The sequence below is a fragment of the Clarias gariepinus genome, chromosome 6, assembly GCF_024256425.1.
Source record: "Clarias gariepinus isolate MV-2021 ecotype Netherlands chromosome 6, CGAR_prim_01v2, whole genome shotgun sequence".
Classification (NCBI taxonomy): domain Eukaryota; kingdom Metazoa; phylum Chordata; class Actinopteri; order Siluriformes; family Clariidae; genus Clarias; species Clarias gariepinus.
The window spans coordinates 31,998,961-32,015,810 of record NC_071105.1 but is presented as its reverse complement, the minus strand read 5'-3'; the positions used below and the strand labels follow the sequence as shown (position 1 = coordinate 32,015,810).

At 38.9% G+C, this 16,850-nt stretch overlaps 2 protein-coding genes across 2 annotated transcripts; both read right to left on the bottom strand.

The window, feature by feature from the left end:
• Positions 1-231: 231 nt before the first annotated feature.
• zdbf2 (zinc finger, DBF-type containing 2) lies at positions 232-13,525 on the bottom strand. The gene is made up of 7 exons (XM_053499100.1): positions 13,039-13,525; positions 12,214-12,298; positions 12,062-12,106; positions 9,057-9,090; positions 7,496-7,598; positions 5,945-6,075; positions 232-2,882 (listed from the first exon to the last, which is right to left on the bottom strand). Exons 3-7 carry the CDS (start codon positions 12,096-12,098, stop codon positions 578-580), a joined length of 2,610 nt encoding a protein of 869 aa, XP_053355075.1. The 5' UTR covers positions 12,099-12,106; positions 12,214-12,298; positions 13,039-13,525; the 3' UTR covers positions 232-577.
• Positions 13,526-13,888: 363 nt separating this feature from the next.
• eef1b2 (eukaryotic translation elongation factor 1 beta 2) lies at positions 13,889-16,619 on the bottom strand. The gene is made up of 6 exons (XM_053497983.1): positions 16,459-16,619; positions 15,370-15,492; positions 15,045-15,177; positions 14,794-14,857; positions 14,442-14,567; positions 13,889-14,087 (listed from the first exon to the last, which is right to left on the bottom strand). The coding sequence occupies exons 1-6, from the start codon at positions 16,536-16,538 to the stop codon at positions 13,933-13,935; spliced, it is 681 nt and encodes a 226-aa protein (XP_053353958.1). The 5' UTR covers positions 16,539-16,619; the 3' UTR covers positions 13,889-13,932.
• Positions 16,620-16,850: the final 231 nt, after the last annotated feature.

The following is a 16,850-nucleotide window of genomic DNA, read 5'->3' as shown; positions in this document are numbered from 1 at the left end:
GTGTGTGCCTTGCGATGGATTTGGTGCCCTGTCCAGGGTGTAGCCTGCATCGTGCCCTAATCCTCCTGGAATAGGCTCCAGGTCCCCGCAACCCTGAATACAGGATGATGCGGTATGGAAGATAAGTGATCTAGTTCTGCTGCTAGGGAAGCATGTTCATAGAACTGGGAGATCAACATCATAGAACATCAAAGAAAGACAATATTCAACAATTTCCATTTATATAATAAACTTTAATGTGCAATCATTATTAAATATTTAACCGCTTCATTTAAAAAATTAGAAAATATTCCCTCAAACCATTCTTTTTAAAAACATATAATTTAACTAGAAAGCAAGAAATAGAGACAAAATTAATTCCACCTAAAAAAAATCCAGCTGTGCAAAATTATACAGCAATTGACAGAGAACAGATCATTGCCTACCCATCTCTCGCTCAACTATATACAAAGAGGTTAAGCCAAAATGCTGTTTTTTTTATTCCACGCAGTGCCCATTATACATTAAGCTTGATAGCATTAAACCCAACAGGATAGGCTGCTAAGTACCAAGCCAAGACATCCAATGTAGAAGATGCTTATGATCTGGGTGAACCCCTGGTGGAACTTTTATTCCGCATGGATGTTCTACATCCTGTAACAACATTGGCACTGGCCTTCCGCTGGAGAACATTCCTAGGTTTTACCTTAGCTTTGGTTGATTTCCGTCTTGTCCTGTATGGAGGTGAGGACGGTTTCTTTGCAGGAGTCAAAGGTTTTTCTGGAATTTTCTGTCCCTGTTTGCGACGTCTTGGTGGTTGGTCTATGTGTGCCTGTTCATGGTCCACTTTTATTTTAGTCCCTTGACCCTTGAGAGAGCTGTCTGTGTTCGCTCTCGAGGAGCTACCTGTGTGTGATGCAGAGGATCTTATCTGGTCCAGATGGAAACGACTGCTGCTGGAGATGGAGGATCGGCTGAACAAGGCCTTCCTGCTAGAAACAGAAGAACCAGGCTCAGACGGGCCCCCACTATCCAGCCAAGAGCCAGAGGTAGAAGCACAAAGGTCTGCCATGCTACCCTCACCCCGACCCTTTCTAGAGCCCCGAGGTGATCGTCCCTGTGCTGAACCATAGAGTTCCTTGTTAATGTCTGGACTGAGACTACGGAATAACTGTCTAACATGGGAGCGAGATCTGGTACTAGGGGTTGAGGGCATCCCTCTAGGTGGAGCCTTAAGTATTCTGTTGGTCAGTGGGTCATAATATTTCAGAGGGGTCTTTTTGTACTTGTATTTAAGTGTACATTCCTCATCACTTGATTTCCGCTTTCTTCCAACCCTTTTAACTGGAGTAGGCTTAAAGGAAACCTGTCCACTATCTGGGGAAGAAAGAACGTAAACCAGAGTTTTAGGCTGGAGAGGAGTCATAATCTTACAGTATGATGCAGGAAGCTTGAGTGCACACATTCTTGTTTTCATGTCTGGTGTCCTCTCAGGACTCGGATCCTTCTTCGTCTCACAGATACTAAGCAAGGTATCTGATTCTGGTACTGTTCTTCGCTGCACTATAGGGTACTTCAAGGGTGCAGTCTGTGTTCCATGGCTCACCTTCACCACTTGACAGCGTGATGCCATTCGGTATATTCGATGCCTAGTCTTCCTAAACACAGGCAGGTGTTTTGAGCTCTCTTCGTGATGCTCAATAAGAGGTAAGACATCATCACACTGAAAATCACCCACCGTTTCCTCTTGATTCCTCCTCTTTTTATCTTTCGTGTGGTGCCTCTCAAAATTAGCCACTGACTCGCTGTCAAAATAGCAGCGAAAACGGCCCTCTCGGAACTCTCTCACCAGGCAATCTATTTTTACATCATCCTCATACCTAACTTGTGCCCATGTCTTTCCCACAAAAGACGGTGGTATGTGAGGAAGATCTGGAATGATCTCTTCAGCCTCGTTTTCTTTAGTTTCCCCAGACTCAATCTTCTCTGTCTCGAACACAGTATTCAGAGCTGTGTCCAGCTGGGCTTTGTACCCTTGGTCCTGAAGGTTTATATGTACCTGTGTAAGGCGTGCAAGACGGTTATCTTCAGGTGTGTTTTTTTGCAAAGCTGTCTGGAAGGTGTTATCCCATTCCTCACTGTCTTTAGACTCAGTGGATTTCACGCTCAGGTGGAAAACACTTTCTTCTTCCTGGTTGGGTTTAGGAATGCGGCTGTAGCAGTGCCTCTCGATAACCTCTTCAATTACCTCATGTATTTGGTCTGACTCATCACTTAACGTTTGTTCCCTGTGTGGACCCTTCCAGAGTGGTAGCACTGCAGTCTGAACTAGCTCTGACTGCCCATGCTGGGCTTTTGAGGTAATGCACTTTGTGACTGGGGATGTATACGTGCCTGGGCTTGAATCGTGGTCTTCTCTATGCTTATTAGTTTTTCTGTGTGCTTTCTTGTGCTGAAACAGTGGGGATCCCGGAGGACGTGAGCTACAAGGCTGCTCAGAGTGTTGGATTTGTGAAGTTAGTGAATGTGCCAACAGTTTTGATGTCTGTTGCTTTAAATCAGACTCGCAACTAGTCCTGTGTAAGTACCCCTGTGTGGGGGAATACCTTTCAGGAAGTTGGGGTTCCCCTTTAATTATTTCAGTTTTAGGAACCGTTTGTGCACTTTCTTCTATGACAGTACCCAATGGCATAACTACAGAAGGGCTTGCTTGTTTTTGACCGATACTACACATGGTAATGGGTTGAGCTTGCATCACCGGACAGGGTTCTTCGTCAGAGCTGAGAATTTCCTCTCTAGTCCCAACAGACAGCCCATCGTCCTCTGATCTACAGTATACATCTGATAACTCTTCTCTTGGAACCGGTAACGTACTCAGGCATGGTAAGTCAGCATGAGTAGAGCTAAACAGAAAGAAAAATCATTTGAAAATTAAAATATTAATTTAAAATAAACATTATACAGCTAATATTAGATGTTAATTACAAACATATTAAGATTATAAATGAATAACTAGAATAAGTAACAGCCAAAACATGGTATTGGTGCTAAAAAGTGTCCCAACTAGGTGAAAAGGTTATTATTTTTTTTGTTGGGATCATATAACAATATGTATATGTAATATAAAACATATGTCAAAAATGGCTTTATGGCTTTTGCCATCACAATGGCCCCGTGGATGGCTGCCTCGGTGTGGAGCTCTCCATTTGTCTTACTGTTTTTGTTAGTTCGTCCTGTTTTTTTGTTTTTCAAATGTAATCAGTTATACCAGGGATCAACTGCTGAACATTCAGCAGAATACACCACACAATTTTCAACCAGATTTTGATTATTCGGACGTTTTTCCTGAACAACTGGACTGTAACTGACAGGGCAGCGGCGCTGTTCAAATTCTTTAAGAAACGCAGGCGGGGAAAGAGAGCCGGCGTGCTCGTCAAGCTCCGACAGTGCAGATTTAGAACTGTGCTGCCGAGTATACATCTGGCGAATCTCTGCTCTCTACCTAACAAAATGAAAGAACTTTTTCTGCTCTCCAGGTAAAATAAGACTCTGCTGCACTGTGTTTGTAAATTAAGCCATTCCGGACCACGCACTACACCTGCCTGGCTTCCAGCTGTTCAGAGCGGATCGCGAGGAAAATCAACGAGGAAATCGCGATGTGCAGGGACATGGTTTTACATCAATAAACGTTGGTGTACATATGTGACGGCAATAAAGAAGATGTGCTGTCCCGATCTAGAAGTATATTTTATCAACTGCAAGCTTTTCTATTCGCTGCGGAGGTTACCTCATTCATTTTTGTAAGTGTGTACATTCCTCCACAAGCAGGTGTAAACACAGCATTGCAACAGCTGGCTGCTCAGATTACAGACACAGAGCAACAACACAGCACATTAAATGCCCCACCAGAGACTAAAATATTTTGGATCACTGCTACACCACAATAAAGGATGCAGATCCGTCCCCAGAGCAGCTTTAGGTCTATCTGACCACTGCCTGGTTTAAAAACCTAAATCTGCTAAGCCTGAAGTAACGACTGTAAAGAGATGGACCAGTAATACAGAGCAGGAATTACAGGCCTGTTTCGACTACACTGTGTTTTTAAAGCTGCTGCCACCATTTGGATGAGCTCACAGATTCGGTAACATCCTACATCAGTTTCTATGAGGATATGTGCATCCCTACCAGGAAATTTTTAACATAATTCAAGACAGCTTCGTCAGGCCATAGAGGATGCCTATAGGAGTGGGGACAGGATCTTGTACAACCAAGCCAGGAACACACTAACAAGAGCGATCAGAGTGGCTAAAAGAAGCTACTCTGAAAAGCTGGAAAACCAGTTTCCTGCGAATGGCCCTGCTTCAGTGTGGAAAGGCCTGAAAACCATTACTAACTACAAGACGCCATCCCCCAACTCTGTAGGGAATCAACAACTGGTTGATGATCTGAATGAGTTCTATTGTAGATTTGAAACTCCCAGTCTCGCACCACACACCTGTCCTGACCCTGTTTCTACACCACCATTATCACCCTGTAAATCCTATAAACTTCATTTCACTTCTTAAATATCACTGTGAGTGTCTTCTATAAGATATATTTAACTGAAATGTTTTATCCTAATAATCAACGATTTATACAGGAAAATCATGAAGTTTAACAAGGCTGCCCAAACTTACACATCCTACTGTATGTGCAATATTGTGGGCAATACCACTGTGTAATATACTGTGCAATACCACAGACTAATTTGTTGGAATCCCACATCCTACTTCATTTGTTAACTTTTTTTTCTTGTTTTTTTTTTTATCATGTTCTGTCTTGTCATTTGTTTTGTTCTAGAAGCTCTGTCACTAAAACAAATTCCTTGTATGTGCAAGTGTACTTGGCAATAACAAATGCCCATGTCAAATCCTTAACTTTGCATGGAATGCTGTAATTTAAGCAACAATTTTTACAGGTAATATGCTTATTAAAGCTTACACTAATTTTGATAGCAATACAACGAATAATTTTAATTTAAAAGTATTATTGTTTAAAGTGAGACGCTAACACTATAACACTGAATTGCCTTTTTGATCTCTCCAAAACTATATATAGAATAATCTCTCCAAAGTTAGCGACTTGAAATTTTTAGGGAAGCAGGACTGGTCACTTTCATGTTGTATAAGTTTCAGAAGTAGCTTCTTTGGCATAGACACTTTTTGTATTATGTGCATAACATAAAAAAAAATAAGATCACAAGATAAGCACCAACACCACACACACACACACACACACACACACAAGAAAACCGTCCGTTAGTGAGACTAAGCGAGATAAAACTCTTTAATTTGCTAGGGAGTAAAAATATTGATCTGGGGTTGCTTCAGTTGAACAGGGATAGGGGACTCAGTAACGTTATGTGGCAGTGAATCTACTGAATGACCAGGGTATCACATCTATGTAGTTTTTCTTCCCTGATGGCACAGGTACATTTCATGTTCTCAGAGCATGAGGAAACCTTTTTTACACACTGTGCACTGTAATCAAAGCTAAAGGCGGTGAAACAAAATATTAACATGTGCAAAATTTTTTTTTTTTTGCCAAACAGTGCTTATCTACAATTATCTCTAAAACATTAAAATAAGAAAATTCTACCAAAGAAAAATTTGGTGACATATCTTTATATGCAAGTATTTCCAGTTCCAAAAATAATCAGATTCAATTTTGTCAGAAGTATCAGCTCATTAATACTGATAATGGATTTCACATCTCACATACCTCATAATGATCTGATACAAACATGCCCTAAGTCAGGCTGATGGTCCTCCAGCATTTGTTATGTGCTGGTGGTAGGCTTGAAGACAATTTGCAGCCTGTGATCACAAGAATTTTATTGAACTGGAAAATGTCAAATCACTCAATGTTGGAATTGCACTGATCTAAAGAGCTTAGGAGTTTTTAAATATTTAAGAATTAGGCACACCGTGTGTCGTGGTAACCATGAGGATGGTGATGAAACACGTCCTGCAGGAATCTCTCCAGCAGACTTCCAGTGGGCACGTTTGTCCTCGCTGGTCGTACCACCACCTCTCTGTGCCTGGCACTCTGGATGTGCTACAGAAGTCCAAAAAAAGTTACTTTTTTTAAAATGTAAATTATGATTAACTATGTTCATTAACTATGTTAATTATGATTAACTACCTACAAATATAGCTACTGTACAGCTATACAACGCCACTATATTTACTATATTACATAGTAAACATGAATTACTATGTAATATAGTAATATAAATTACTATAAAAGTGCGAAAACTGAGACTTAAAACATCAAAAGAAAAAAAAAAAATATATATATATATATATATATATATATTTTTTTTTTTTTTAAGAGAATAGTGGTTCATATCTACACTACATGTACGTTTACATCCTGGACCATTGCACAAAGACACTTTAATAACCTCTGCACAAAGACACTTTGTTCTATGCATATTTGCACACCCAGTACAGTATATTTCAATTTGTACAGTATATTTCTATTTTTGTACATCATATTTCTATTTTTATTTTTAGTTCTATTTTTCCTAGCACATTTCTATTTTTATTTTTAGTTCTATTTTTCCTAGTTTAATTTATTTTTTTTATTTCATTTCTATCGTATTTCTTTTATTCATATTTATTTCTTATTTGTAAACTTTAATTCTCTTTTAGGGTCAATGGCAGTTGTATAATGCATTTCACTACATTTCGTACTGTGTATGTTTGTGTATGTGACAAATAAAATTTGAATTTGAATTTGGTGGGTCTTTTTGAGCAAACTTCTTTACTCCCCATGCTTGGTTGGTTTCCTCCGGGTACTCCGGTCTCCTCCCACAGTCCAAAGACATGTGGGGTAGGCTAATTGTCTTTTCAAAATTCCCTGAAGTGTGTAAGTAGGTGTGCTTGTGTTCCCCCCCGTGATAGACTGGCAACTCAGTGTAACCCGCCTAGCGCCCAGAGTCCCCTGGTATAGGCACCAGGCTTCACACAACTATAGAGAGTGAGTAAATGAGCAAGGTTTCTGTACGTAAACCTAAATCCTCTCTGCTTCTTTTTAGTTCGTTATTAAGTAGTATTTTTTTTCTGTCTATTTTCCTCCACGTTAAATGTGTGTGTTGAAGGATTAAATACATCATGTAGTCACTTTCATGTAGAGCCAAGATGGTGGGTCCTCAACAGGGCCTCATTTATTCAAAAGCATATGTCACAAATTATGCCTAAACCATTACACTTTGTGTAAGGCTTTAAATTCAGCATGATCGAATGCATACTGAGTTTGCAGCTGCTCGTTAATTCACGTCAATATGGTTTCTTATTAAAATAACACTAAGAGCCCAATACATCAGGACAATCAATATACTGTAAAGAAATATAGACGGCCTCCTTTCTCTCCTCTGTCAATCACCAGCCGGTTCTGAGTGTCTGTTTGGTCAGTTCAAATAGATGTGGCGGGGTGGCATTATGCATCTCAGAAGAATTATAGGGTAATATACCTGCTCTACACTGTTATATATGACCTGACAATAGCTGCAGAAGCCCTGTCGCTGTGAAGGGTTTGAGGGACCAGCAACAGGCTGCTCCTCCCGGCTGCTGGGCCTATTTTGACAAGAAAACAGAAAAATAACCATTTGTTAAGACCAGCACATATGACCAGCACACACCAAATTAAAAATAATAATAGAACACACGCTACCCAGCCAGCCTTCATTCCCTACATCAGTGACTCTGGGCCACACATGACCCTGTTACCGGTTTTTCATCCTGGGACAACTTTTGGTAGGTTCTTACCACTGCAGACCAAGAGCATGCCATATGAGCTGCAGTTTTGGAGTTGCTCTGACCCAGGTGTACAGCAATCACAACTTGTGACTGGTCAAAGTCGCTCAAATCCTTACACTTTTTTTTTTTTTTTGCTTACAATAAATCAACTTTACAGATAAAATGTTCACATGCTGCCTAATATAATGCACCAAACTTCCAGGTGACACTGTAACAAGATAATCAATGTAGCTGATTTTAATGTAATAATGTAATTTATGTGTTGGAAGCAGCAAAAATAGACAAGCATAAAGGTTTGCGTAACTTTAACAAGAGCTATTTTATTGTGATGTTCCAACCTCGAGTGGAGAAGAGGACTTTTAAAGGCTTAAGAGTTTCAATATCAGAAGACTAAATGCCAGGAAAGAAGAAATAGTCTCCAAACACTCAACGTAAAGCTAAAAGTTGAGATTTGACTGCTCTTCTGTCTTATTTGGTTTTCTTGTTCCTTTACTTCCTTCCATCTCTCTTGTATTGTTGGCTACATACCATCCAAAAGTACAACTTAAACAGACTGTCCTGCTATCATGTAAACTGGTAAAAGGTGAGCCGTTTTGCTCCCATCAATCTGAAATGGATTACAGGTAATAAAATCACTATGGTAAATAATATAAGAACTTGAATATAGTAACTACAGCATGAAAATTTGTTCCTTTAAAAGAAGAAACATTTTCAACATTTGGTTGTTTTAGTTAACTAACATATTTAGTCTATAACAGAAACTTTAAATAAAGTAGCCTGTATCCATGACTATACAATTACTTTAAACTGTATACAAACAACTGATTTCACTGTCCATTCTATTATTATACGTTCTATTTTCACAAAGAGTGCATTTTAAGACCTTTACAGATTTTTTATCAACCAATCAAAGTCTTTGAATTGCTGCATCACACCTCCTCACTAAGATAAAGGGTTTTGCACTTTCCTTACTCAGAGTTGCTCTGAGATGTTTCCTGAATCACTTTTAGTCTAGGACTCCCAGCAAGGAGTTTTTAGGCTAGAATAAGAGCTCAAGGTGGGAAAAAAAACCCTTGGGTGATACCATGTGACAAAACTGGCATTCCTTCCAGGCTGTATTCCTGTCTTGAAGTCAGGATACAATACATTTTCCTGAGAAAGTTTGCTGTTCTTTACCATGTTCAATGGCAACATCTACTGACTGGTAAACTAGGTCTTGGGTCAAGGACAAAAATATAGATCTCTGTTGTGTTTATTGTGAAATCACAAACTCACCTGTTGGCCATGTTGCTTTCCTCCCTATCTGCATCTACAAAAACAAGATTATACATACACATTATGTTTAAGCAACATTCCAGATTATAAATAATCTGTCATTAAGATACAATTCCAGTATTTTTTTTATTCCTTGGTAATTTGGGGAAAACCATTAGATAGCAATGATTCTTTTAAAACCGCTTTTCACTTTTGAAGTTAATAAGATATATATGTCTATAATGTCCAAAAACTTTTATAACTGCAATTTTTTTTTTTCATTTTAGAAAGGCATGTACACTAGCAGTCAAAAGTTTGTACACGCCTTCTAACTCCATGGACTTACCCAATTTCTATTTATTTATGGTAACTCTAAATAAACGTCTCCTCTGCAGCAGAGGCAAGTTTTGGTCTTGCCTTCCTATGATGGTCTTCATGAGAGCCAGTTCCATCATGGTGCTCCAACTATTTCAGAACAGCTGACCTTAATGTCTTAAAATAACAACTGACTGTTTTTGTTGTTGTTAATAAATTATCTTATGCCATATGTGTTATTTCATAGTTTTAAAATGTAGAAAATAAATCCAAACCTGTGTCTAAACATTTGGCACTAAAGTTTTTACCTATTGTACATGGTGGTGGTTACAATTACAGGCCAACTGACCTGATTACAACTTAACACCGGTCTTATGCCCAATTATCTTCCTGATGTAACCCTCAAATTATATCAGAACTTTGGACCTGCACTAAAAATGTCCTAAATCCAGTGACTGGGATTGGGCATTGAACTCAACTTATGATTTCTGCACGGCAGTACCAATGCCTGCCACTAATTCGCTGTCTATTATATGAGGGCGAGTCAAAGATTATCCACACTCTGGCTGTAGAATTTATTTTAATTAATACATATATTAAATACATAACTTTGTTTACATAATCTCCTTGCTTTTCATTACATTTTGTCCATTGGTCAACAGGCTTTTGTATTCCCCCATAAAAAAATGAGCTGCAAGCCACGAATGCACCGCTGTCTTCATTTCTTCATCAGAAGTGTATCTTCATTCTTTTAGGGCTGCTTTCAGTGAATCAAAAAGGTGAAAGCCCCATGAAGCAAGATTAGGACTATAGGGAGTAGGGCTGGGCCATATTATACCTTTCACGGTAATACCGGTACAATAATTGGCAATGATAAGAAAATGAAATATCGCGATAGAATATGGGTAAAATGCAAATGCCACAGTGCCTTGGTTTTACATTTACATTTAGGCATTTGGCAGACGCTCTTATCCAGAGCGACTTACAAGAAAAAGGTTTTCATACGCTCATACGCACATGGCGGAAAAAGAGAAGGGCGAAAGCGGATCGTTGAATGAAACAGATGAACCAGAATTGATTTGTAAAAATTGTGCAACTTCAGTGGTGTGTAACTGTTTTGGTTTACAAAGCACAATTTTTTATAAAACATGCAAGCGGGTCGTCGTGGCAAAGGGAGAAATTACCACAAACCTATTTTATCATTTAAAGCAGAAACACTTGGAGTACAACAAAGCTGTTACAGCACGTGAAGACGCGTCTGCTTTACCTAGTGTGGTGGTGAGACCAAAGAAGCTGACTCAACAAACAATCGGCGTAGCTTTAAAAAGCTGCACGCCTTATGACAAAAGTAGGAAACGCTGGGGGGAACTAACTAATGCAGTGACGCATTTTTTAGCCAGGGATATTTCCATTCAGAGTGTGGAAAGAGAAGGTTTTACAAAGATGCTTTAAAAGTTCGATCCACGCTACAAGCTGCCCACCAAGAAATACTTTTCTAAAGTCGCCCTGCCTGCTTTATATAGAGAGATCCGTACTGAGGTGTGAAATGCATCATCTTCGGTGGAGTTTTTTGCACCACGGACATGCGATCAAGCCGAACATCAGACCCCAACATGAGCAGTAGCATAATTTATCCATGTTTTTTGTTTGCTTGTTTTGTTTTTACTCAAAAGTTTGTGCAATTTTATTATTTGACTTATTTATTTGGCACACTGCAGTTTTTGGTTGCAAAGTAACTCTTTTAAGTTTTGTGGATATTACACATGGTTATGCTCAGGATATGGCAGCCCGTTTCCACTGGAAATTCATTTTGGTTAAATTGTCAGCAATGAATTTGCATTTGCACTGTTACAATTTTATATAGCTTTAATGCACATACAAACAGCTGCTTGTTTAACTGAAAATAAATTGATGGGTTTTTTTTGCACTAAAAGTTTTGAAATTGTAAAGTATTTTGTCTCGTGTCAATCATATCGTCAGTTATATCGTTATCGCAAATTTTCAAATATTTTTGGCCATATTGCCCTGCCCTAATAGGGAGAATGCTTTAACACTTTAAAACAGTATTTGCAACACTTTAAAACAGTATTTGCAAAGTGTTGACAAGTGTGCGGAAAGGCATTGTCATGCAAGAACACGACGCCCTTGGATAGCAGTCTTCTGCATTTAATCATAAGTTTAGTCTTCAGTTCTTCAATAAGCATTTCTCTATAATCTATCGCATCACCAGTAATGATTCTCTTTAAGAAACTTTCACCTTCCTTAGAGTATTGGTCCAAATTTTGTTTACAGATATTCAAATACTTCTGTTTACACTCTTCCTTGAGTTGTTTCGGCACCAGGTACACACACAGACAACAAAAAACACTGCAAAAATGCCTGCATTCTGCTCTTTTTTTGTGCAAATCACAAATGGGGCGTCCATTTTTGCTCACACTGCAGTCACAGATGAACTGATGTAACATGTTCACACCTGCACAGCAGTGACTGGGAAGACAGGAGCCTTGAATGGAAAGTGCTCCCAAGAAAAGTTTTTATATAAACAGAGAGCGGATATTTTTTTACTCACCCTTGTATATTATTATTACTGTCATTATTATTGAAATAAAACACAAAGTTTACCATGTGACAGGTTTTTCCAGACCACATAATCACCTAAAGCAGAAAAAAATGTATAACAAAGACAAGGTAAGAGAAATCATTACACATACTTTCAGCAGTGGGTGCAGGTCCCTCCTCCAGAGGCATATCACTGTCTGAAAACAATAAGGGTTAGGTTTTCTATTCGACATAATATTAAAAGGTTCTGAAGGCAAAAAAGAAAAGAAAAAAGGATGAGGGATGACAGTAAGATTACACTGACCTTAGGAGGAGGTGATGGTGGTGAACTTCACAGGGATTTCATATCACATACCTGTGATACCTCAAAGAACCACATGAAATAACACCTGAAAGATAGCAACACACACATACACAAAGCTAGAATAAAGACATTCTTAAGAATTTTGGACTTTCACATTACTCAGCCATTATTGAACAGATTTCCAAACACACATTTGCTTAACTTTCAACCTCGTGTGAGGTAAATAATACGTTTTTACTTCCCACAACATACTGTTTTTAGAAAATTGGGAGCTTTAGCATCAATCTTGCATGCTATACAGACAGCAACTAAGCCACATTGTTTTTGTCACAAACACTAAAAGGGACACTTAGCTCGGTTAGCTTGTAACCCTTAGCCTGCACGCGAGTTACGTATACACATAGTTGAGCAGTAACATTATAAACCCCCCCTGTTTAGACTCACATTGGAGTGCGCTTACTCAGTAGGTTCGGCGTGAGTTTGGGACGCAGCCATTTTTTTTTTTAGCTAGCATCAACTGAAACACAAGTCTCGCTAACCCTTTCCTTAACACGGTTACATCAACTAACATCACACGTTTTTTTTAATCGTTAGATTGTAACATTTATAAGAGTTTTAAAAAAGTGTTAAGTTAAACACACTCGCGGATGTTTCAGCCATATTGGCTGCTAGCAAGCCACTGGTGTGGAGCACGACGCCAGGTCTAGCGATGTATTCATTCTGTGAATGTGACGTGCCACCAGAGCAACACATGACTGGATGGATTAAGGTGCAAATGAAAGTTAGCAGCGAGAACAATAAGCCTAGCTGTGTAGGTGTTTTCACCTGATTGACAATGCTACTTTCAAGATCCCATCGGCATCCGTATTTGGCGCAGCTCTTTCCGGGCATGACGTCATTAGAAAGCGCGGGAAACCTCCCTGTTCCTCACAACCCGCCTCTGAATGAAGAGGAAACTTTTATTTGAGGTAGATAAAATCGACTAAAGGGATTCGTTCAGATTTCTGGTGTCATATTCTCTATAACTTAATCTATTGATATTTCAGGTCTAAGTCGCATGAGTAATTGATCATTTCCTGTTTCCATTATGAGGGGTATACAAACTAATTCTCACTTCAGCATATGCTATAACTTACAAGACATTCTTCTGTCCTATATATATTTTGTCGATCTACCTGTAGCAAGTGCATTGGTTAAACTAGTATACTAAACACAGTTAATGTTTGAAGCAACTGGACTGGCAAGCCAAGGAGAGAGAGAAAGATCTACAGTATATGGCTGTGATGTACTGAAAAGGAAATGTGTCAAGAAGAAAGTGTGTGTATAAGTACCGGATAAAGCAGACGAGACAGAACAAATCAAGAGAGGATCAGGGAAATGGGCATTAAATGTTTTAACAAAGGCTGGTCCGTAAAATCCGTGTAAGAGGCCAGGTAGATGAGGGAGAATGAGACCAACATTTGGGCGTAATGTAACCCACTTACTGGATTCAAACCACCATTAAACAGAGGCTGGTCACCTTCATCATTATTAAGAGAAGTTGTATGTAGCAACAGATCGTAAAATTGACAGACATGTTTTTCAACCAAGGAAGCTAGGGGGAAGGGAAAAAAATAAAAACTGAGCTTGGGCCCTCTCAGATCAATTTTACCAAAAGTAAAAGACAGGAAACATATTTTAAGTGCTATTTTATTGTGCTCAACATTTCACTGTGGGGTTTTAAATCTTGTTGAAAGCTGCCACATCCATGGACTGCACGTAGTCTTCGAAAGCGGTGATCAGCTCCTCCAGCTGATCGGTTCCAACTTTGTCGTCTTCCACCACACACGCAATCTGCAGCTTCTTAATGCCGTAACCGACTGGCAAGAATTTGGCTGTGAAGGGATAAAAAAAAATATTATATATATATATATATATATATATATATATATATATATATATATATATATATATATATATATATATATTTTTAAAACAATTCCAAATTATTTTTTGTAACATTGATTCTCAATCCAAGAAAATCCTTACTTCTGTACATTTTTAGTGTTTTTAGTTTTAATATATAGGCTTAACATTAGGAATGATTTAATAAGCTGACTGGTAAAACACCAAACTTGTATAGGCCTGTGGACACTCCAGGTCCAGGATTAGGAATCCATTTTAAGTACTGTAAAACTATTAACCCAAAGATAGCCGTGTGTTAAACTAGAAAATGTAACCAGACTTACACTGGCCCCAAACCAGACCGTCCAATTCGATGCTGCGTACACACTCCTCAAGCTTGGACATATCTGTCTCGTCATCCCAAGGCTTGACATCCAGAAGGATGGAGGATTTGGCGATTAAGGCTGGCTCTGCAGGAGCATTTAGAAAGAAAAAAAAAATAATAATTAAAAAATGTAAAAACAGTTAACTAAAATAGGGGGGATTGGGGGTGGGGGGTCTGGCTAAAAGTCAGTTAGGAATAAAGCGTCCATCATTCAAATGCATCAGCCGAAAGCTGGTGACAAGATCATCATTATAGTAACCAGTCAAAAAATTATACATGTAGTGCAAAACAAAAGATAAGCAATAACATACTTTTTGATTTCTTTTCATTGTAGGCTGCCAATCTCTCCTCTTTAATCCTTTTGGTCTCTTCATCCTGTGACATTTGGAGATGTGGGATTAATTCACCTCAGAGTAACAAGAATTAAACAGACCATTTCCGTAAACACCGGTAATCAGGTATAAAAAGATCCATCATAACATCAGTCGAAAGATGGTGATAAACTCATCATGTAACCAGAACATCTTTAAGCTAAAACATCCCTAAATGCCATCAAACTGACCTCCTCTTCATCAGAACCAAACAGATCGATATCCTCGTCCTCCTCCTCTTGTTTAGCGGGAGCAGCAGAACTGGTCGTGTCCTCCACACCAGCAGGGCCGTACTGACCGAGAGGCTTCTTCACTCCTGGGAGACTGAAAAAGCCAGATGCGGCAGGGTAAGTTCCATATTCATGCATACAGTCACGTGAGGAATCAAATGCTTCCCAGGTACATCAGGGTTTAAATAATTGTGCATCATCTACTCAGGCGAAAGATGGTGAGAAAACTCATCACAAACTGGGGATGATTCTAGCTTATATCGTGCAAGAAAACCACAACAGTTACCTGGCCTTCTCTTTCTGGTAAGACTTGATATGGTTGTACCAGCGAAGGACATGGCACAGGTCTGTAGATGGGGCACCAGACAGGGCATCAAATACTGCAACGTCAGCCTGGGATGGTACATAGCTACAAGGCAAATAGAAAAAAAAATTAGTATCAAGCAAGTATTGATTTCAGAAAATATTCAAGAATCACATTATGTTCTGATTAGAAGCCTTCATAGACAAACTATTTAGGATCTTTAGCCATGTGTATCCTATGATGCATCAATTATCAGCTACAAAATGCATGTACTATGGATGGAGAGAAAATGAGAGATTTGCTTGGGTTTGGTATTCAATAGACTGTCTGTGGTGCAATGAAGCCATGTTTGTGATTAATAATAATATTTTTGTACATGATCCCTACTCATCCTTTCCAGTTAGCCATGCCTAATAAAACCAGTGTTCTTAAGTTATAAAAGTTTAATTATTCTTCTAACAAAAAAACCCACAAATTGTATTTATTGATGCAAAACATCCAGAAAAGTGGATTGCGTTTTTGAAAATATGGGTTAATAACTGATCTCCTATAATATTAGTTTCCATATATTTGAAAGAGTTTCTTATGCAGTAATCTTAGCGCTATGATTACATGTACATTTTTATACATGCTTGCAAATTTAAAAATCCTTGCCCAAATCGTTTTATAACTTGCATTAGAAAATGCAAAATTGAATAAAGACAGAATCACATCGTGAATCACCGAATTCGAAGCGTAAACGAGGATATACAGGGATTTACAGTAACCAGCAGGCGCTAGGGGGAGCTGTCGCCCAGTCTGACCTGAATAATAAGCAGACAAATGTATTCTTTAAATTATATCTATACGTAATATTTACAAAATTGTATTAGGCTTTTTGATCAGTCTTAACATGCCCTTTTAAAAAACAAAACAAACAAATGAAAAGGTTTTCGCTGCCTTTAAAGCGCCTAACGTTTGCCGTAAACTCCCGTGTATGCGCGCATTAGGGCAGTGCAGGCCGAGGCCTGATCATAGTCAGAGCATAACAGTTAGCTAAATCATGATCACAACGCGTTTAAAGCGACTCACCCCTCGATATAGCTCTTATCTGACAAAAAATCGTTTAAAACTTTAAGACCTGCAGGAGTTTTCAGATCACCGAAGCCCATTGTTGTAATCGAGGCTGGAGTACACGTGGACAAAGAGGAGCGTGTGGGCTTAAGGGAAGCGCGAAGGAACGAGAAAGCAGCTTGTAGACGCCTTTATACACCGCTGACGCCGAGACCCCTCCTACTGCTCCCCCGTTTCCTCTGTCTGTCTCAGCCAAGGTTTACTTTTCTAACACTTAAAATTTTGAAAAGACCTCAACTAAACTAAAATGTTTCGATTTAATTGTTGTTCTTTACAAGGTCACGTGATCCTCAGAAAATATCTCGAAACATACGAAACTCTGAACAAACATTACGCTTTTTTTAAAACAT

Coding starts and splice junctions, on each gene's coding strand:
- zdbf2 (XM_053499100.1), bottom strand. CDS start 12,098: ATGCCTCTGGAGGAGGGACCTGCACCCACTGCTGAAA. Junction 9,091..12,061: donor ACCTGCACCCACTGCTGAAA/GTATGTGTAATG, acceptor TTGTTTTTGTAG/ATGCAGATAGGGAGGAAAGC. Junction 2,883..5,944: donor CATGGTTACCACGACACACG/GTGTGCCTAATT, acceptor CTTTCTGTTTAG/CTCTACTCATGCTGACTTAC.
- eef1b2 (XM_053497983.1), bottom strand. CDS start 16,538: ATGGGCTTCGGTGATCTGAAAACTCCTGCAGGTCTTAAAGTTTTAAAC. Junction 15,493..16,458: donor GATAAGAGCTATATCGAGGG/GTGAGTCGCTTT, acceptor TTTGCCTTGTAG/CTATGTACCATCCCAGGCTG. Junction 15,178..15,369: donor TACCAGAAAGAGAAGGCCAG/GTAACTGTTGTG, acceptor TGGCTTTTTCAG/TCTCCCAGGAGTGAAGAAGC.